The following is a 22457-nucleotide window of genomic DNA, read 5'->3' on the forward strand; positions in this document are numbered from 1 at the left end:
TTCTGCCAATAGAATGACCAAAGCAGATAACAGGAAAATTAAATTCTATAAATGGATTTTGACTCTAAGCTGTTTTTTCCAATATACATTCACAGACTATGAAATCAAGAATATATTCACATGCAAGAACCTGAAACCATTCAATTTGAGAGTATAGCTTCATCCGAACCCTTCATTGATCATCTAGAATAAAATGTCCTGCTCTACAAAAGTACGAGTGGCTCCAAAGTTGCCAAAATAATACCAGTGTCTCCTAAAATCTGAGTTTTCTGAAAATCTTGAAAGAATTGTCTCCATTTCCTAAAATGAGGGGCGACAAAAACATTGAGAGGTGTAATCATGTTCCAGTTCGATAATGTTGTATCTGCTCCTGATGGGTTATGAAAGGGTTTTAGGTCACAATCAGAGCAGCCTCAGCTTTGGCTTGTCAAACAGCTGTTAGTTACACCTGACTCTTCTTTCAGTGCAGCAACACTGTCCCATCCTGTGAGATGCTCTGGTCAATCAAAAGCAAGCAGGCACACGTTCCTGTTGCACTACTATTCAACTGCAACACTGTATTTCTACTGTTGGTCTTGCTAGTGATGTGACAACATATAAACTGCAATTCCTCTCTGTTTTACAAACGGCTTTGCCATGATTTAGCCTTTTAATGCAAAATGTAGTAGCTTCAACAGAACTGTCTGCATTAGAAAAATCCACGTCTCTGAGATGTCTGGATATGCAATAATTTAGCAGAGAAACGCAAGGCAGCCAAAAGCGCAAACAGATTTCTGTACGGTTTGCTCTTCGGAATTAACGTGTTAACATGTTTGAACTGATGCAAGGAAGTAAAACCGAACTACCTTCTAGACTACACTGCTGGCTTTATGTTTTCTGTAGAGCAGGCAGAGTGGAGACAAAGCAGATAAGTTTGCCTTTTTATGATGTGAATCACATCATTGGCTGAGCTGGAATCACATGACTCAGATTGCAAGCTGGGTTGCTGAGCAGGACATTCAGCTGAAAATAAGAGGACTAGTAGATAAGGCTGCAACCTCAACTATATTAAAGTCTGATATATCTAGCAAGACCCAACTGCAGTAGAAAGCATTAAACACACAACCACTCTAGCTTCACTGAGGGCATTTATATGGCAGCGACTTACATGTTTCTAAAAGTAGCTCACATAATACACAACTTGAGCATCAGGCACACATACTTAATTCCCCCAGCCACCTCACACTATTGAAAAATAACTACAGTTGGACAAAACAGGCAAAAACAATGTGGGAGGACAGCAAACATGGGAGGCGTGCGAGATTTTCGTGAGGAGAAAAAGGAAACCGTTATTTGTGTGTGAAAGTGATGTAGGAGGATTCAGAACGTGTTGCTCTGAAGTGTCAGAGCTGCAGGTGAAACTAGTGTAGGTTCACTGATGATGGGCAGCTGAGGCTCTGACTTTGCAACAAGGCTGCATAAAAGAGCGGGAGAGGAAGGTGCGAGCGTCGAGTTCAGCAGATGTAAAAGAAGAAAGTGGCAAATTTAAGCAAATAACAGGGGGAAATGTTATCTCATGGGTGCTCTTTTCAGCTCAGCCTCAACTCTTTCTACATGTATCCCTGGCATACAATAAAGAATTCAGTGAAAACTGCTTGAGATAAGTGTTTTTCTATAATCTACTAGTAACACTAATTAAAGAGTTGGCAACAGCAGTAAAGCCTCTTTTGATGGAAATGAGAAATCTTGCTGTTTGGACTCCTGACAGCCTCAGTGATCAAAGCGGTCCTTGCTGCTGCAGAATGAAGGGCAGCACTTAAAGCACTTACCTCTTCACTGTCATGTGATGCCAAGCAAAGAGTATCCAGGAGAGCCATCATCAGCCCAACTTTCTGACAGCGTACAAGCAGCTGCCGTCTGTCTAACCTCAGTCAAGAATCCCATCTGTGGCTCAGATACGTGACTCTTATCTGGGTTTCCTTCATGGTTAACTCATGATAATACCCATGTTGGTACTTTTCAGGTATTCTCCCACCTAAGCACTGCTTTAAACAACGTGTTTTCTGAATAACTCGGCACAATTATCAACCTAAACCTTCTTTTCTACCCCTTCTCCCTCAACTTTTGAGCTTTTTATTCAATGTTTTTATTCAATGTAATCTTAAAAAAGGAATATTTGATGACAAAACGCACGCCTGAAAAGACACAAGCCCACAAATGCAGCATCTGAACGGAAAGGTATTCAAAGGCTTACATGCCATTTAGTTAGAATGTTCAAATAATGAATCTTTGGATGACATGCACAACATTTTCTTCTAAAGCAGTCTGGAGCCCGAACATTTTTCAGTCGCTGCCCAGGTGCTTTAACGGGGCTGAACGGTACGATGAACTGTTCAAACACCTTCAAGTCACTAGTGAAGGAAACAGATTTCTCAATTGATAGTTTCGAGGCATAACATTAATTACTGCCTCCAATCCATTGGTAATCTGAAGAGTCCTTGACTCAGCTGAGGATGCGCTTACTCGTGTCCATCGTGATAATCTCCATCGTGGGGCGAATCAGTGCAGCACTGCATGTTGTGATTTAAATGCTGCACATGAGTCACTATTGTGCTGTGGGAGGAAACTGGGCAGCTCGGGGCACCTGCTACAAGCACAAATCTATACCATGCTGGTCAAACACATTTTGTAAGGTACATCCAAACAGCTCTCCGATGTACATTTGAGCAAACTGGGTGGATTCATTTCACACTGTGCCTTTGTTTGGTGAAAAGCTTCAAACACTTCCTGTGGTGAAGCCTGTTTTAGTGTTAAATTGTCTAATAAGTTGGAGCTTTAAAGGTGTTTACACAGTGATCTTCGTACCTGGCCCGGTTGCCCTTGTAGTCACTGAAGTTTCCCTTTCAGAGTGCAAAATTCAGAGAAATCCCACAGGCTGGCTGGCTGACTGACTTGGCTTTGCACTCATATTTAACTGCAAATTGCGACATCAATTACCACAGTAAAAAAATGCATGTCTCAACTTGTGCACAGGTGTTGTGCAGCAGTGGCGGAAGGAGAGAGCGTGTGAAGAAAAAAAACACTTTCCATTCCTGAAAATGGAAATGACGAGATCTCACGAGAACATTTTGATTGAAACATAAGACAGCCTGGAGTCTTTGACTAGAAGCACTGATGCAACACCCTTCTTGTTTACCTTTTCTTTTCTTTTATTACAATGAATACACCATAACTTGTGTGGAGATATCATTACCCACAGTGGCCCTAAAAGCAGAGGAGTAAAAGGTTATCAAAAGGTGAGGACGCAGTGATGCAGCTGCAGGTTCATGGTCATACGTGTTGAATCTCTTGAATAATACATGCTCACACATTCCTGTGGCAGACAGCAGGCTGTGGTGATAAAGGCCCGTTAGGAGAGACCAAAAGGTTCTCTCTTCTCATGTTATTTAGACATTAATGACTGCCCCTCACAAGCAATCATTGCCCTGATTTGTGCTGCTCCTGTCAGACAGTGTTGGACTGTGTACTGAAATAAGTCCGTTACACTGGGTTATTAGATCAGCGCAGTATTAGGACGTCACCTGCACAACTGGACACTCCCATCGGTGCCATTTATGGTTTGCAACAACACATCAATTAGTCCAGTTTAGTAAATGTGACCCTGAATACCGAATACCACTAATTATTCCAACTTCCAGCAGCTACAACAAAGAAAAGAGACAAACAGAAACATCTCTTACTCACCAATGGCAACTAAGATGTGACACAGAATTTGGTTTCAATCACATTTCATGAAAACATCAGTGTGTTTTCAGTGGAAGTGAAGGAGATGAGGGGACAAAAAAAGAGAACTTCCAGTGAATCAATTAACATTGTGCTTTTCCTGTGCACAATGTTATTTGATGTGGCCTTTGGACTTAAAATGGAACCGGCGTAGTAATGGATTTCACCTGAGGATGGTATCATGTACCTCACGTGCTGCTGACACATGACACACACTGTCTAGACACAAGATCAGCCTCCATTTTTTAATCCTGCTAAAGTACAAAGGAAGTTGGTGCCAGAGAGGAGCTCTCTCTGCTGTAAAATAATAAACACTAGTATTAGAACATCACCTGACATCTGGGAACTGGGCCATGCTATTGTTGCTTTAGGTTTTGCATCGGATTAAAATGACTAAAGAAATTCACAGTTTGAGAAATGAGCTTAAATGCACACGTGCGTCCTCACCATATTGGTGATCTCTGGGTACGCATTCTCCACCAGAACACCTCTGTTGGTGGAAACGTAGTCCACCAGCTCATTAAGAGTAGCCCTCTTGATCTCCTTGCTCTTCAGGTCCGTAACCGAGTCAAAGAAGTCAAAGAGCATGCAGCACTGCTGGAGTTTCTGGGCGAACAGTTCCTGCTGCTCTGTGGAGGGGGCATCTGGAACAAAAGAAGGAAACACACTCATTGACTGTGGATAAACAGCATCATTCAATCCATTATGGAAAAGGATAAGAGATGAGACAAACGGGAGGGACAAGGTGAATTTTAAAAATATGCATGCGATTCATTTTTGTTTTTGGAATTTGTAGGGGAATCAAAGCCCGGTTGAAAAGGGCTAACACCACACCAGCACAGCAAAACAACCTCAAATGATCTGGTTTATTACATAATAATACCTATCAAACAAACCTGCATGATCAAGAAGCAGCCAGACACAACAGACCAAATGTATGCTACACAAAGGCGACCCAGTCATTCTCAGCTTTGATCACAAAGCCTTTTATGGATTAGGCAGTGAGAGCGCTCTGGGTTATTTGAGCTGTCAAACTTAACCTGGGCTAAGCTATAAACAGAAACTGGCAGCTGTCCAAAAATGCAGACGCACTGTACAGTGATGCTGTGCTCCAGCACAGCAGCAGCTCATCGCTGAACACACTCGAGCCTTTCTGCACATCGGCGCGGACAGTCTGATTTACAACAGCTCCACAACCAGATACCCCAAAGGTTCTGGGGTTACGCTAAGATATATGCAGTCCGTGACAGGCGATGACACTGGGGTGGAAAGGCACACTTTTGTGTTTAATTTGTGCTCAATTATTAAACGCACATTTTGCACTTGTTGGAAGAAGGTTGGGTTCTCCTCTTTTGGACACCTGATGAAAAACTTGCACAGAAAGCTTGGTTTAAATTTTTTTTTTTTAAAAAGTCACAAAATGATGAGGGGGTGTCTTATTAATCATCTGACACACAACGATGACTTGGCCATTCTGTCTCCTAACAGATCTGGCTTCAAGCAGTTACTAAGAATCCGTGCAAACTATGGTGTGCTGCATGATATTCAACTGGAAAGAATGTGGTCTGCAATTAAAAGACCAGACACTAAATTTAACTGAGCAGACCAAATGTTAAATGTTGTGAATAAAGCAAGATATTTAGGTCATATTATAAGTGATGATTATGTCCACAGACAGCTGTAAATTGCTGCAAATTAATTCTCAGCCCTGTTCTGATGTAACTTGACATTCCCCTGCCATTTTCTGTGTTATCTTGGACATTATTCATGCAACTAAATAAATAGGAACAAGTTAAGCTTCTTTGCAACAGGTGCTAGCAGCAAAGTGCTTCAAGATTCAATTTAAAATTGGTTCTGTCCCACATTGTGTGTTATGTATAGAGACAACACTGGTTCATCCACTGAGTTAGATGCCTTTAAATGCTGGATTCATAGGTCAGTTTTAAGAGGCTTAACAAACATATAAAATATATTCCTTTGAAAATGGTGCAAGGATGGGAATGAAAGTGATGAAGCAACCTATGACCAAAGAAATATGTGAAAGACCTTCAGACAGCCTGAAGACCTACTGCTTAAAACCACTTTAAGAGAATCAAGAAAGCTTGGCTGCATAGAAGCAAAATATAAAAAAATTAAGGGTTGCTCAAGACTATTTAGTCGCTTCCTCCAAGTAAACATTAGCAGATATCACTGGGTTTACACCTCTGACCAGGTAACAAGACCCCTGTGTCTTTAGTTCTCTCTTTCCATTACCTGAAGGAGAGATCAGCTCTGTATAGTCCCTGGGGTTTAGTACGCTCAGAACAGACAGCTTATTTTAAAGGTGAAACATCCTACATTAGAAAACCACTGATTGTTATAACAGAGGAACAGAACTTAGCTTCAAAGCAAACTGAGTTGAAACCAAAAGTGGAGCCTTCCAACACCTTTTAGATCCCTCCATCTCGTTAAAATACGCCTAATACTGATAGAGATCCCTCTTTTTAGCCAAAGAAGGTGGGTTAATCGGAGGAGGAACACCTGGAGCTCCGATTGCTCCGACAAACACTCGTAAAGCTAATAAGCAGCAAATGCAACACACAGAGCTGCATGCTCTGCAAAGAGCATCTGTACACCTCCATGTTATATGCATTACTGTCCCAAAGCAAAAGGTAACCAACTGATTAACCCCCAAACATGCGGTAACTGTTTTTGAGCCATGTACCCAACATTCTAAACTGTCTCTATGGACTCTTTGCAGGGCAAAACAAGCAATATGAAGTCAATTGTTCATACTACTTGTTTTTCCATTTACTTTTCCATATATTATAGAATAAAAATCACTGCTTTTCTGTCTTTAACTACTGGTGATTTCCCCACTCTCGAGCTATGCTTCAAACCAAGGAAGAGTCAGGGTGAGAGACGTTTGTGGTGCAGTTTCTTCTTGAGCAATATTATGTAACTGAATAGGCATTACCCCATCAAACGTTGAGGCAGAGGAGATCTCACAGCAAGTCGCAGCCAAAAAACTCACAATAAATTTCACACGCAGTCGAAATGTTCCAGAGGTGTCAACAGCTGACGAAGTACTTACGTAACCGAGCTCTGCAGGTCAGACCGCTAGCTGCTGCTCGAGTGAACTCAATATGCGAGTGTAACTGTACCAACCTGACTTGTTAGCCTACAACTCTGCTTTAATGCCAATTTTCCAAAGTATCGCATCTCAAAAGAATTCCACGCTGAAAGGGCAGACTAAATACCAAACTGCAGCAAGAAGGATAAGAGGGCCTTGATGCCCCTGCGGCCATGTTAACATGACACAAGGATGGCTCCCATTTCTTCCCTGGTATGTGGTAAACATGTGTAGGGCTGGGTGTTATCACTTTGGGAAGGCACGCTAGATTCAAACCTTTGGTGTTTTGTGGGCACTGAATACAAAACAGAGCAACATGACAGTCTGACTTTAAGGAACGGTTTGAACACTTATGAAACGCAGTGGAAGGTGTCTTCGTTCCAACGCTGCGTGAGCGGAAGACTCCTGAATAAATGGCAAACATTAGGCTTGTAAACATTACCTCATTGTAACTTTAAATATTTAACTACATCAACACATGAACTTCTGGATGGAAGTTGTTTTGTCACAAACCAGTTGACTAACAATAAAGGACTGCCGATTGCGGTTTTGCTGCAGGTTCCACAAAGACTCGACACGAGACTTCCGCATCAACGTCAGAGTTACACATAAAAATGGGTGAAAAGCGTTGCGATGCCAGCAAAAGCCCCAACATCCAGAAAAAATTCATACAGGCACGGAAACACTGGAGAAAAGTCTGCTGTGTATCCATTGAGTACACTGGCAGCAGAACAGATATGAACACTCATTTTGTGAGACGTTACGGTGAATCCCCAGATGCCAACGCAGCTAACACAAGCAACAACAACAACTTAGCAAGATAAAGGCGAGGATGCGGAGAGCTTCTTTCCAACTAAACTTTGTTGGCACTGTGACACTGTGGATCTGCGGTAAACAGTTCCAAACAGACAGCGTTTCACAGACGGATGCGGGCCAGACGCGTACATCAAAGTCAAGAATGAGGTTGAACATTTTTACTGTGACTCCCTGGTATTTTGTCCAATATCTCTAATAATGCAATTATTACTTTATACAGTTAACTAAATTTTATGCGCATGACTGCAGTTCAGCCAGCCTTTGTGCGGCTGAGTTTTGGAGTTACTGTAACTTAATTTCATTTCCGAGGATGACCGGAAAGAAGAATTTTATTGTAATCTAAACCTGCAAGGACTGCTATCTCTGCGCTGGTTTCACAGAGAAACGGATGATCAAATTATCATTACAGGGTTACAGAAAACGACTTGTATTACGAGCTGCATCAGATCAAACCAAGTTGTTGTTGTTTTTTTTCCATTTTTAGCATGCCTCCATGTCCAAAGTTAACAAAAATCCGCTCGACAGCATCTTCAAAGCTCATCGTTATCATGCTGCATTTTGTTTGTCTAATCCCTCCAAAAAAAACGGAAGTGTCAAAATCGTGGAGACTTTGCTTGTTGCCTGGCAACATCACAGAGCAAGACGCGCACGTAACTCCACGCATTGTTCTTCTTTCACACTTGTTTTTTGTGCAGGTTAAAAAGACGGGATGTGGCATGTGAATTTGAGAGCCGATTTGCAGTCCAACACATTCTTCATGAAACCTTTATCGGAACTTGCGCCGATGCAGAAGATGACAAAGTGCTCTGCCTCATGAAAATACAGGCCCACTTAACCCTTTATGCTCAGCATATCTTTCCTGTGTGCCTCCTCACTTAGTAAAGTATGTACAAAACATTTTACAGGGAATTGTCTTGATCCCCTTGAGAGAAAACATGGCTGGGCCTGTTAGAGACCGTCTGACATGTAGATGCTATCCCCAATGTGAATCTATTTTTGTCTTTCACACAGAGATGCATTAGCGCACAAATTCCTCCGGGTGCTTAGCAAAGGAAGGAATTTCCATTAGAACCAAGAAGCTATGATTGAGAACAAAGTACAAGAAAGCAGTCACGAGCTCAGATGGATATCCCAAATTAATCAACATGCCAAATTAATGTGGATTTTATTTCAGCTGCTGTAAATTTGAGGGATAAAGTGTTAGTTTCACAAGAAATTAGAGAGCTTTAGGAATCAATTATGCTACTATCAGAGTAATAACATGCAATTTCATATAGAAATGAGTCAGAAAGTGGCTCAAGGTTAAAGGAAGACAGATAAAGCATGAGGTTTATAAATACTCCTAAGAATCATTTTAGTTTCGTAGTGAGTAATTCACAATTGGTCTTAACAGCATCGCTGTTGATCTCTGGTGTCTTACAGATGAACCACTGTGCCTCAGAATAAATGCCTCTACTGTGATGAAATTACAATAGCCCGACAGCAATAAAAGCCATGCATTATAGGTTTTACTATTCGTGTATTCCTGCAATGAATTCCTGTATAAAGACACACAAAGTGTCATCACACCCAAACACAACAACCAAGAGCTGTTGCCATTCGTTTTAGAAATATCAAGAATATTACATTCATGTGAAGCTTTACTGCCTCACATGTGGAATAAAATGCACTGCAAAAAAATTCAAATGTACAAGAGCTTTGCAGATGGCATAGGATGATTTTCTCAACTGAAACAAACTGGTTTGAGTGAGGTCAACAATAAGTTCAATATTCAAATGTTGGCCAGAAGCAAAACCAAGTCTAAAATGCAAGTTTATGTTTGCTGTTCTCGACCTCACAAACAGCAGCTTTGGTGTCGAACTGCAGGGAAAAGTGTGCGGGCACGTCCGTTGCTTCGGGCATCTGTACAACCGATCGACACACAGGGAGGCACAACATATGTGCTTCTTACTTAAAAACATGAAATACTGCACATTCATTTAAGAGAGTTAAGTTTGTGTTCACATCGTGTACTTCCTGTACTACTTTTTCCACAGCTCTTCCTGCTGTACAGTGGTGTCATTTTCTCTGTAGCGAGGCTACAGGCTTTCTCTGTTTGGGATGAAAACTTCGAGGCCAGCGCGCTTCGAGCTCTGGTTGAAGGGTTAGAGCTGTGCTGTCCAGTTTAACTGGCTTTAAATGTGGTCCTGATGCTGCCAAAGAGCTGCCTGCCCCGTTGTGTCTCTTTGAGTGTCTTGAACATCCTTTTTCCGTACAACACAATCAGTTATGAACTTTTTGTACCGCATGAGAAAGCAGACATTTGGCACGAGAAAAGTCTCATTTCTGGCACATATTTGTTAATGTAAATGCTCCAGTGTCTGTCATTTATGAGGAAAAACATTTGAGGGCAGAACAACTTACTTTAAACAAAGCAGTTTCATTGTGATGGTTTCTACAGAACTTTTTTAAGATATCATGTCCCTAATGCAGCTGAAGAATCTGGTGAGCAACAGACTTTTACAAGATTTTGCTAAATTATGACAAGTTTTGAAATGTACTTCCTACCATTTACTAATATGGTATCTAGCAAGTTTTTTTTTTTTAGAGAAGGGGAGAAATCCTGACTTAAAAAGACAGCCTGAGATGAGATGAGATGGACAGATGGGAGTAGTTTGGAGGGAAAAAATGGCACAACTTTGTTATGTTATGTCAGACAAGATGATGGACATAGAAAATAAACTATATGTTGTAGATTGTGCATGGAAATAAGAGTAGAAATGAGATAGCAGAAAAGGATGGATAACTATGCTTTAAATCTGATCTGAGGCCGCTGATCTCTGTCAACAACATTTTGAAATTTTTTAACAGTCGTCAGTGAAAACGGTCAGAAATCAAAAATAAAAAAATGATTGGAGAGACTGTTACAAAAGGACAAATCAGTTGTGACAACATAGGATTTACATCACTTACCGCTTGTGTCTGTGATACAATTGGCACGTACATCAGTTCAGTGTCACCACAAGTCCCAGAAACACACAAACAGCACGGCCAAAAACTCACTGCAGCGGTTTTTGTTGAAAACCCCACAGCTGCTCTTCTGCTCTGTACTGAGCAACATCAGACAGCTGACAGTTGTCATGTAGGACGAGCTATTCAATATCAACTTTTTAAGGGCCCCATTGTTCTCTAGGTCACTTTTCTTTCTGATTCCTTTAAATGGGTGAATAACTCACTGGTTTATCACTACAATGCAACCTCCATATCAGGGCTGGCTGATTACCATAGTTACAGAAAAAAGCATGTTTGGATGGCTGCACCAGGAAGTAATCTGTTATTTACAAATCCTTTCACTGCACAGCCTGAAATATTGCTGAACTGAACTAAAGAATTGTCTTTTCATGCAAATGAGATGGTAATGAAAACCACATTTTTACTGTTATCTTAACTTAGCTGCAGTCAAGTGCTCTGCATTAGCTTGAAATTACAGTTCACTGTAATTTTTAACGTGTTGTGCATTATCAAACAGTCACAAACTGTCAATGAAATGCGATCCGTCGGAATAAATTCAGAGTGGAACATGTACTGTGTCACAAAGACAAAGAAGCTGATTTGATGACAAAACAGGAAATGCTAACTCAGCTCAAAACCCGCAGCATCGCAGAGGAAAAAAATGTCATCAAGTGTGCGATTAACCACAAAGAGATTAGACAAAAACTAAAGAAAGAAAACGTAAATAATCAGTGGAGAAACATTAAAAATTGACCCGCTGCCATACATAGAAAGAGGGCTCTCTGGATTGTTTGATGGAAATGGAAATGAATAGATTTAGACCATTATGAACACATGAGAGTAGGCTTGGATGCATCATATCTGCTGTGAGCGTGCACTAAAAACCTCTGCAGTGTTACGATGTGCGCGCACAGCGACGACTTTGCACAGTACTGCAATTAGAGGAGCAGCAGAGAAAAATATTGTGCATGAAACTGCTGTGAGGTGAGTGATGAGTTGAACGGGTTCAATACCCCATGAGAGCTGCATCCCCTCCAGTACAGAGTGTACAAAATACACGCATACAGTGATGTAGAAGCACGAGGGCTCTTATTAACATACACCGTGACAGAGCTTGAAAATCTTGTATTCATTCACATGCAGAGACACAACCAGCCAAGATTTAACTGGTCTCTCCGGGACGTGCTTTACTGCTAAATTTTGTTGTAAAACATTCAGGTTTCTTTGATCCAACTGAGGTATGAGGACTGTCTTTGGCATAAGAGCTGCTTATGAGAGGAATTGTAAAGATCACATCATTCACATAACACTGCTGTCCAGCGTTTTCATCTCTACATGATTAACATAAAAGTGTGATTGGCTGTAAGACAATTAGAATCCATTTCATCCACAAAACATCATAGAGATAGACCTGTTGCCATGATAATCAATTCATCCGCTGACTTCTAGTTTGACTCCAGAGAGTCAAGAGATTGCAGCTTTTCTTGCAATTTGTGTTTTGTTGCCTGAAAGTTCTTTTGTTAACAGAAGAAGAGCAACAAGCGGAACAACGGCTTCACAGACCTGCCGGAGATCCAGAAGTCAGTGTCACCCGGGGTGTAAAAAAGCTAAACTACTTCTTCTTTCACGTCCAATCAATGTGAAAGGTAAACATTTCAGCAGCCCAACTTTATGAGCATCATGACCTCTCCATTTCTATGGAAATGTTGGACGCTTTCACACAGCACAATATGCAAATAACATAAGGATAGAATTAGAGTTGGATCAGAGAGCAAAACCCTACTTCCTATTTTAGCGTCTCACTGTCCCAGTAACCGATGTGCCATCGATGAACATCTGCTTCAAAGTTAGTCAGTACTGACAGAGGTCATTTAATTAGAAAACGCACATTTTCAACAGGTTTTTGGGGAAATTTGCATTAAGTGCTGTGTGAAGTTTGAGGATGATTTCACAATAAAGAAATATGATTTACTGCAGTCCTTTTCACAGCTGTGTGAGCTTGATGCTGTTCGATAGTCAAGTGCTTAACCTCCATTTACATTTTGATTACCACCGTTCAGGAGCAACAACACTTAATATCTCTGTATCTATTCAAATTGTTATAACACTGAATCTTGTGCCACACAATATACTAACCCTCCGAGCCATAAATGAATGAATCAAATCCCTGCGTTAACATCTAAATTGTTTTGTTTCTGCGTTTAAATTTGGTCACGCATCGAACACATTCCAAGCGTGAACAACTGTGTAAATTCTGGGTATCTTGACCTATTCACAGTTAAATATACAACAAACATATTTACATTATGCCTTGAAAGTCCTGAGCTCGACTCACCAACTTCTTTACACTAATACCTGCCCTTTTGGTTTCCATCAACAGTTCACAGAACTATAGTCAAGCAGAAAGAGACCAAAACAAACCCAAGGAAGTATGCAGGTGTCAGATGAACTCCGGACAGGGACGGATGAGTCTTTAACTCATGTCCTGGGACTCGGATCTCCTCACACTGTCTGTTCTTTCATACAAATCAAGGCTTCTTTCAATAACGTACATCACTAATCAAATCCTCCCACCAGTGTCAAGACCCCAAATGACCTGGAGTTAAATGCTTTAGTCACATAAGAGTCAAATTGTTGAGAACTGAAACTATGATTTATCTGGGATTATTAATACATTCATCAAAAGCCAAAACACCAGTTTACATAACGCACACCCACCACCTGCCAGTTCAGCAGCAGACGTTTCTACAGCATGTGGACCAGGAGACTCAACCTATTCTCCCATTTCAGAGTACTGAAAATCAGCTCTTGTCAAGTGTGTTTGGTTTTACTAAAGCTTTCCCAAGGCTTAAAAATGCTTCTCCTGCCACGATAGCTTTTTGGAAAAACTCTGACATGAAAGCCCTTTAGCCAAGAAAAACGCTTTTTCATGCAAAAAAGATGGATACATTAAAACTTTTTAAAAATCTGGCTTAACTTCCAGGAAAACAGTTTTGAGGTTAGAGTAAAAGCACGTTATGGCACAGTGCTTGGACTTCATTCTTGCCCATCACTCAGATGTACAGCCTTCACAGTACAAATATGATGAAGGGAAACATATCTCAGCCTCGACTATAAGTGCCTTACTATGTGTGGGCCGTGAAATATGAAAGAAGGTCATACTGTAGCTGCTGAACTGGTTGGATGAGATCGTACCCGGGCTGTATGGGATTTAGAGACCTGTCTCCACAGTTGTTTAGACTGCAAATCAAACAAATGCTGGCAAAATACAGAAATGATAAGGCAGAGTAAAGAACCGCAGGAGCAGCATTAATGTAAACCACTAACTAGAAATGTCAGAGAAGTAAAGGAAATGTTCAGAAGTTACCGAGTGCATTTTGGCTTTTTAGTGCAGTACAATGGAAAAAAAAATATCCATTCTCAAAAGGTAATGAATCTTAAATCGATGCTGTGTCTTCGACATATCTCTAAATGTTGAAATATGTCTAAGTTTTAACACCTTCACAGTCTGGGAACATCAGCCTAAAACGCTCATCTGTGGCAGGGCCAAAGTAAACTGACAGCTGTTCAAGAAACACAGAGTAAACGTTTCAAACACCAAATGTTTTTCTAAACTGTCAGAATCCCAAAGTGTTCCTGGGACTGCGCTACAGATACTCGAAAATCATTTATTATGCACACCCACAGCTTGTAAATAGATTCCTTTAAGTGACTATAATTTTGACCAATTAGTTAGAAAAACAGTTAGTTAGTCTGACCCAAACCTAGTTCAAATCATATAATTATAGTCTAAAAAATGTCTTGTTTTACACAGTTTTTCTAAAAGTGCGTACAAGGGCTCTCAAAAAATCCTGCAGTTATTAAAACCTGTTGACGAGTCATGGACAGGCTCACGTGAGGCGCTGATCAAAGGCTAAAAATGCTGGCTTCATTCTATAATCATCAAACTCTTTACGTGCAAACCAAACTTATGAGAGCGAACACATTAAATATGTGGAACAGCTGCCGAGGGAATATATGGAAGAAACTACGTTTTTTGATACTGAAAGCCTAACGGCTTTGGATTGTCGGGACACCAGGAGGCTTTATCAGCGAGTTGTGCCCATTTTGTTTTGGTTGTTCGTCTTTTATGAGTTAATTAATCATTTCCACACATATCATAAAGGTGGAAAAACACCCAATAAGTCATTCAAACACAACAATAGCTATAAATAAACAAAAGCACAGTTGTTCTGCAATCCTTTCATGACACCAATAGCTTTTCAAACCTGTCATTTCATACAACCAACACTTTGTTGAATGTCCCTGTTAGGCTGTTCAGAAGGGTGTGTCTGTGTGAGTTAGAGAGCGACAGTGTGGGTGTGTCTCAGAATTTGGTTAAAGCGTGAAGTTTCAGTGTGTACTGAAACATTATTTGACCACTTTAATACAGAAGAGTGCAAACCCAACTATAAAAAACCCAATTTGCTGTGTAGCATTAGACCTGTAGGATGGGTTAAAACCCAAAACGGGATCTAAATTCTATTCCGTGTAATAACTGACATACTTTACTATTACAGATTTCAGGGTTGTGACTTGGAATTAATAAATTCCCTTAATTAGAAAGGATTTTTCTTAACACGTTATGGTCCTGCCTGAATTTCAGACGCACAGGGAGTCATCTTAATATAACACCAACTAGAAACAAGGTTCGCCATGAACCCATCAATCTGCACGAGTGCCAGAGAACCTCAAGACATTTGGAGTTTCCTAAACAGCTGAGCTAACTTTAAAAGCAATGTCAACTTACCTTTAGCTATAAAGACGGTAATGTTTAACATGCAGGACAGACAGCAGCTACAAGATGTAGTATATTCTATTCAAGGTACAGCTATGATTATTAGAGAAGTCTCATATTAAAATTGTGCAGCAGTCATGGAGCATGAGAAAATTATGCTCAAAAAACAAATTCACTCCAAGTTCATCTTGGGTAAATGTTTGGAAAGCAGCATGGCATCCTGGTTGAAGTTAAGCTTACTATTTTAGGAACCAAGTAACAATTAATAACCCCAATAATGAAGAACCCTGCCCTGAACAAAACCCTTGCATGACTGGTTAATTGCTTACGTGTACTCCAGGCATGCATTATGGAGCATCCATGCAGCAGGTAATCCGGGGAAAACCAAAGTGTCGTCTCATTAGGATCTCTGTGCAGCCGTTTCTCATTACAAGTGCGACCAAAACCCGAAAACTGTGTCCAAGTAAGAATTTTTCTGACCACAGATGAGAGGTTTGGTTCTATTTTCATCTTTATAGAGTTTTACTATGAGCAGTAATTCAGCCTGTCATAGACCAACTGTAAGTTCTGTTTTATTACCTCTTCACTATCTCAGCGGGTGACTGAAACTTGAGCGTGTGTTGTGGAAAAAAATGAAAAAGTTAGACGATCTGGCCAAGTGAGGTCAGGGCTGCACATGGAGAAAGGGCGAATAGCGATGCCTGCAGCATTCCAGCGTCCGCTTCAGTTACTAGATTTCAACACGTCGTGGTCTGCCTTCACATCACCGGTTCATCAATCGTTAATGGTCCCTTAAGAGCACTTTCACACCGTCACTCTTCAAGCTGCCAGCACAGCAGTAACTGAGATATATTCAAGGCATCAGACAACAGCCACAAGTTGGATGGAGAGCAGCTGTTGGAGAGATAAGTTGTTAACGGAGTTCAAGACAACATGAACGACATGGGCCATGTCCCAATGAACCGAGTTCTACTGTATGTGGCTGTTAAGGTTGCAAAAATCGGTAGTTGTTGTTCGTAAGGATTCCCTGCAGCCCTGTTGAATGTCAGTCGTTTCCACAAATAATTGATTGTTTCCTGAAGCGACAGGTAAACCAGACACGCAATGAATGATCTTTTAGAATTTTGATAACTGAATTAAAGTTATTTTCCAAAAGACATGTCAATCTGCTGTAGGGCTGGATTAACAAAATAACAAAACCCATAAAATAAATGTCAATTTTCCAACTTGAATCGACCTCATTTGAAAGATCCAGTATGGATACATAAAAAAAATCCTTGAATTTATTCTTATTTATTCTAATTTATTCTTTTGATGTAGAGAGCGTGCTGACTGAAAAGTGCATTTTATTCAATCTTTGCAATTTGTTTGTGAAAACCTCTTTTATAGGTGTGCCCAATTCATATCGGAACTAAATCATATGGAGCGATATCTAATTGAACTGGAAGTCGACTTGAATCGATTCAGGGAATCAGAAGCGATACTCTGCCCTAATCTGCAGCCTTTCTCCATATTACAGTTGACTAAAGTGAACATTTGGGGTCACTGGCTGGACAAAACTGGATGTTCAGTCACCTCCTTTTACTCTGAGGTGTCAGGATGGGCATTTTTAACTGTTTGGCAGCCAAAAACAATCGAATGTGTGAAGAAAACCGATTAACAGGAAAAGAAAGATCAATAGATCACATACCAACTCTTTGCAGGAGATTGCGTTCATCTTTTTGTTAAGACACACATTTGAATGTTAAAAAAACAAACAAAAAAAACAGATTACAACAGAAGTACTCCAACTCTGAGGAAACCGTAACCACTGTTAGTGAATGTGCTTACTTTAATACACCACAAGCTTTAATGAAAGTGGAGAAAAGGACCAGAATGATGATACCGTTCGTTAGATGCCCTTATTACAAGTGTATAAACACACATTACACATCAGCTGTGTGCTAGCTCCTGCATGATGAATGAATCCACAAGCATTCGTTAACTTTTTCTGTGCGTTTACAGAAAGTTTAACATCTTAGTTAATGCAACATCTTTAACTGTAAAAGGAAAACTCATACAGTACGATGCTGGAAACATTTGATCATTTGTCCATTAGCATAAACATCATCAGCACACAGCCCTGGTGATTACAACGCATATCACATAATCCACCTCTTCAACTGGCACATAACAGGTATTTACAAAAGGATTTAAGTACATTTTAACTTGTCAGAGGTGAAAAATATGACACCCACAGCAACAAACAAGAACACACACGATTCAGACAAGCACAAAGATCTGTGCCAGTGTTTCCTAGAAAAATACTGATCACTATCTGCTGGCAGACACGATGGGAACAGCATGTCTGGGACACACTCACTGATCAATAGACCAATAGGGTGTACATGTTTTTCAGGACCTGATATCGATGAACCATTTCCAAATGTTACTGTACTCGAAAAGGTCTAAAACATGCCTGGGCTCAAATATTTCAATTCTTAGTTGCATTAGCCAACTAAATATCATAAAACAGTCTAAAGGGAATGTAAACGGGAATTTATATCATTTCTAAAAAGAATTGCAGAAAATCAGACAAATAAGCTGGAAATTTTACTTCAATAATTTACATGATTAATAAAACTGATTTTCTTCAATATTGTCCATCATCTAATAATTTACTCAAATCACTGCAGCACTATCAGATGGAAAGAATAGAAACATGGTCGGTGATACAAGGCCAAGGCAAAAGAATGAAAACTCAAATGATGCTAGATTTTGCTGCAGTAGCGTATTAGGACAAAAAAATGTAACTACCCCCGACAATAGTTACTCTTAATTTAGGTGGATTCCAGTTCTGGTGGTGTGAAGACTGTAGTCAAGCATTGGGATCAGTGTCTGAAGGTGACAACAACAACACAGCGGTAGCTAATCTGGTTATAGCAAGGATAGTGATTAAGCGATTAGCTTCCACAACGGTAAGTAAGTTAGAGCTAGTTAAATGCAAGTAGAGAGAACCGCATCTGGGCTCTCTGTTCCTCAGAGATCCATCCAAGTTTTAAACCATTAAACCCTGTGGTTGCCCTCAAAGCACTGAAACTGGCAGACGTGTCCCAGTCTGACTTAATTAAATAACTGTCAAGCAGCAGCTTTACGAATCAATACAGCTTCTAAAAGGAAGAGCAAAAGAACGAGAACGACAACTGGGGAGACAGCCATGAGCATTAAACACCACCTTTTTTTAAATTAAGGACACCGTGACTGTACCGTGTTTAGGCTGCTGACACAAAAACACCACACTTAGTCTTAAATTAAAGCTTGGGTTTACTGTGCTTGGGGACGGTGGCCCACCTGAAAATATTACCCCGGTGACAGATATCAGCCTAAATGAAGCGTTCTGCATTTGGAAAGTCAAACAATTCCCTGGCTTGCTCTCAAGACTTGTGGCTGCCATGGCAACAATGTTGGTCTCTGAATGACTCATCTTTTCAGTGTCTATCGCACAACAGGAGCTATAAGGACTTCAGCCTCTCCACTACAGGAGGGAAAAAAAGCATCTTTGCTGGCTACCATCTTTCAGCACCTCAAAAAGATGGCTGCAGAATGTTCATCCTTAGCCTTGTTACTTTAGGAAGCTGGATTAGTGCGGACAGATAAAACAAAGGGACTCATTTTAAGTAGGAAAGTGGTGAACTCCATCTGTATTCTATGCTGTTGGGCTATTGCATGTTTGAACTTTGGATTTTTAGACAACTGTGCAAACCACAATGGTCCTGTAAGCTTGCAGCACTGTAATTATTTTGGTTCCGTGCATCTATAGCTGGTACATACTCGGTCAGATAGAAACAGCGTAACGTTGTGGAGTTATTACGGCTAAATTAGGCATCGTCAGCCTACTTGTAACAGACATGAATCATAACTTATACAACAATGTGTTACGAGCTCACAGATGGTCAATCAATGAATGGATATTAACAAGATGAACAGGAGTAGCTGGTGCAAAGCTGCCTAATAAGAAAACTCTGTAAAACATGTTTTTTTGTCACAAATACATCCCAAACAAATGCTTCACAACAGCACACTACCTTCTCAAGCAAGTGAGCATTTCCTACGAAAGGTCCTCCAAGCAGGGGGCGAGTGCACGACTCAAAGTTTGCCCTCATCAGGACAACTGAACTCGGTCTTTAAGTGCTTCTGTGGCTTAGCCCACATTAGCTCGGGTATTTGGGAAAATAGAGTTTACCCCTCCTTTTCCTTTTATGAAGGCGATTTGTTTTCAGAGGCCAAAAACTGTGTCTGGATGTAGAAGATCGGCGCCGACGCATTTAAAAGAAAAAAAAAAATTTGAAAAAAGAAGAAAAATCTGCAATAGTCGAAACTGAGTAACTGTGGGACGAGGCCTGCGTTTCTCTGCCACAGAAGAAAAAATATAAATGCTAATGTACTGATGAGGTACCCACAATGTTTCCAAAGAAGCTGTTCATCTGTTTCAGCTGAGAGGAAAAGGTGCATTGCATTAACGTTGTATTCATTTGGGAAGTGTTTTTCTCCAAAGTGACCTACAAGTTGAGAAGACATTGGGGGACAGTGAGAGATTCATCTTGCCAAAGGATACTTCGACAGTGTATACATAAGATTAGACTTCCACCTTATAACTACAGCTATGCTTTAAGGCGTTATCTGCTCCCCTCATACGAGTTGCAAACAACAGATTGTAAGAGAACATTTTTTAAATTGTTGACACCCAAGGCGTCTACACAAAGGCATTTTGGGAGGGATTATTACCTGGACGTGTGACCTCACAGAAACCTTTGTGATCAAGCTTCAGAGCCCAATACACACTGAGGTGGCTGGGACAGCATGAGCTTGAGTGGACTTCATAATAAAGCTCGACTGTTGATCTCTTAAAGACAGCTAATGTAAGCAGCAGCTAAAAGCTAACGTAACGGTTACTTCTGCACAGGTGGAGGGGAGAGTGAAACCTGTGGTAATTAGCTTGGGGTTTCTACTGCCACAGACATTCCACTCCAGATTATCATTACTGTGCTTCATAGTCTGGCATTGAGATGCAAGAACATACAAGATGCTCCTCGTTCTCATTGGCCTCGGTGGGTTTCTCTTCAATATTTCATTGTTAATCCCCACACAGTAACGTATTGTGAAGAGTAACTAATGATATTACAATTCCAAATTGGAAAGATGCTCATCATTCATGTAGTCCCAGTGCATTATGGGTAGTCGTGACTTAAAATCCCCAGATGCTACAGTGAGGTAAATATGAATTCCTTTGGCCTTTTAAATTTGAACCAGAGCTCAGTGAAAGTGGTGAAGCCAACACTGAAGACATTACTGGAAATGTAGAACAAAATTAATTATCTTCCTTTCTGTGTGAACAAAGGAACTCCATCATCTGTCATCAGCGGTTTAAGGTAAACACAGGAGGACAGTTTCATGCTGATTAGCAACAAGATTCATGGGATTGTTCTATTAAGATCCAAATGGTTGATTTGTCAATACACTGTGGTTCAGCCTTATTGGGTTTTTACATTGGATTTTTGTGGTTTTCAAGGTTGGAACAGTTCAGTTTTACAAAAGAAATTAGCAACCACGACAGAGGTCACAACCAGTGACACTCGGTTAGTGTTTCTGGGGTGTGACCAGTTCTCAGGTGTACAGCATGAGTAGTATCCCATAGTATGTGACAAAAGGCTGCTGTTGTTTAGAACAAAGCACCATGAGACATCAACTGTACTGACAAACCAAGTGAGACATAACAATATCACAACATATAATTATAGGCCATCATCGCAACGAGCAACCCTTGTGAGCTTTTTCCTGTTACAACAGGAACCGAATGGATCGGGGAGGACGTGGTGATCGCTCCTTCTGTCATCTGGGAATGCTCCAACTTGCTTTACTTTCCTTGTTGCCTTTCAAACGGAAACCACGGAGAAAAGCAGCGCCACGTGACACTGAACTGACATCTTTACTGTAAACTAACAGCAGGCACTGCGGTTCAAAATGTGTGATAAACAGTGAATTTTTTTTAAAAAAGTCTTCAGTCTGGGTTCCTTTTAAATCTGGTTTCCAGCAAGCATCAAAATAAAGATAATTTAGGACTGGTGGGCAGAATCATCTGCATGATCAAGACACAAGGTACAACCTATTCCATTAATAATTAAATAAAAATGTAAAAAAAATGACCAAAAACAGATCTCTTTACCTGTCTACATGTAGAACGAAACAAATCCCCCTGGAGCTTTCAGTGGAAGACAGTGGGATAATTTGCCTGTCACTTTCATCCTTGTCACGGTCGGGGCTGCCATGCTGTTTCAAGTCAGTTTTTGGGCCTTGTCGTGGTGCAGCGCTCCAGTTTGAAAAGACAGCAAGTGTCTCAAATTCTGCTGAATATCTTTGGCTCTTTTCTAATCTGCTCTCTGCGTCCAACATGCAGAATTAACAAAGCGTTATTTAAAGGATGGATCCTCCTACAATCCTTTGCCACAAGCTGTTGATACTTCTTCATCTGTGATGCTTTTGGATTTCAACATTTGAGAAGTTGCGTCACGTTAAAAAGCTACTTGACCAGGCAAGCCCTTCTTTTCCTTGAGGTTTGTTCATCCCCATAGCATCAAAACAGTTCTCACAATGTTGTTGCTTGTTGGAGCTAAAAGTGGGGGAAATTAGTAAAGTTCTAGTCAGGTTTGACATACGTGTGTAAGTAAATATCCGATGTCAACAATGCAACCAACATTCTGCACTGAAGTAAAATAACTTGAGTAAAGTACAAAGTTTGGAATTTACATCACAGTTATTATAAGGCTCAGTGAAATTCGCTCTGACTGCAGGCTAAAGGAAGCCAACTGACAGATATCTCATCAGGTGTTTGCTGCAATTTGTCACATTACTACAATGTTTTGAAAGACAAACATCTACAGCACACAAAGGAGTTTAAGTTCAAACCTATTGGGCGTTTGAGTTGAAACCATTTGGAGTCAATCATGCGGGTATAAAATATGT

At 40.5% G+C, this 22457-nt stretch overlaps 1 protein-coding gene across 1 annotated transcript in view; it reads right to left on the reverse strand.

Moving 5' to 3' along the window:
- Nucleotides 1-22457, reverse strand: part of ppp2r5a (protein phosphatase 2, regulatory subunit B', alpha isoform) — a 38973-nt gene that overhangs the window by 14212 nt on the left and 2304 nt on the right. Inside the window, exon 2 of the mRNA XM_072362914.1 lies at nucleotides 4210-4406. Within this exon, the coding sequence (XP_072219015.1) occupies nucleotides 4210-4406 (197 nt within the window). The remainder of the gene's footprint in view (nucleotides 1-4209; nucleotides 4407-22457) is intronic.

The sequence above is a fragment of the Leuresthes tenuis genome, unplaced genomic scaffold (genome assembly GCF_036924035.1).
Source record: "Leuresthes tenuis unplaced genomic scaffold, fLeuTen1.0.hap1 SCAF_13, whole genome shotgun sequence".
Lineage (NCBI taxonomy): Eukaryota > Metazoa > Chordata > Actinopteri > Atheriniformes > Atherinopsidae > Leuresthes > Leuresthes tenuis.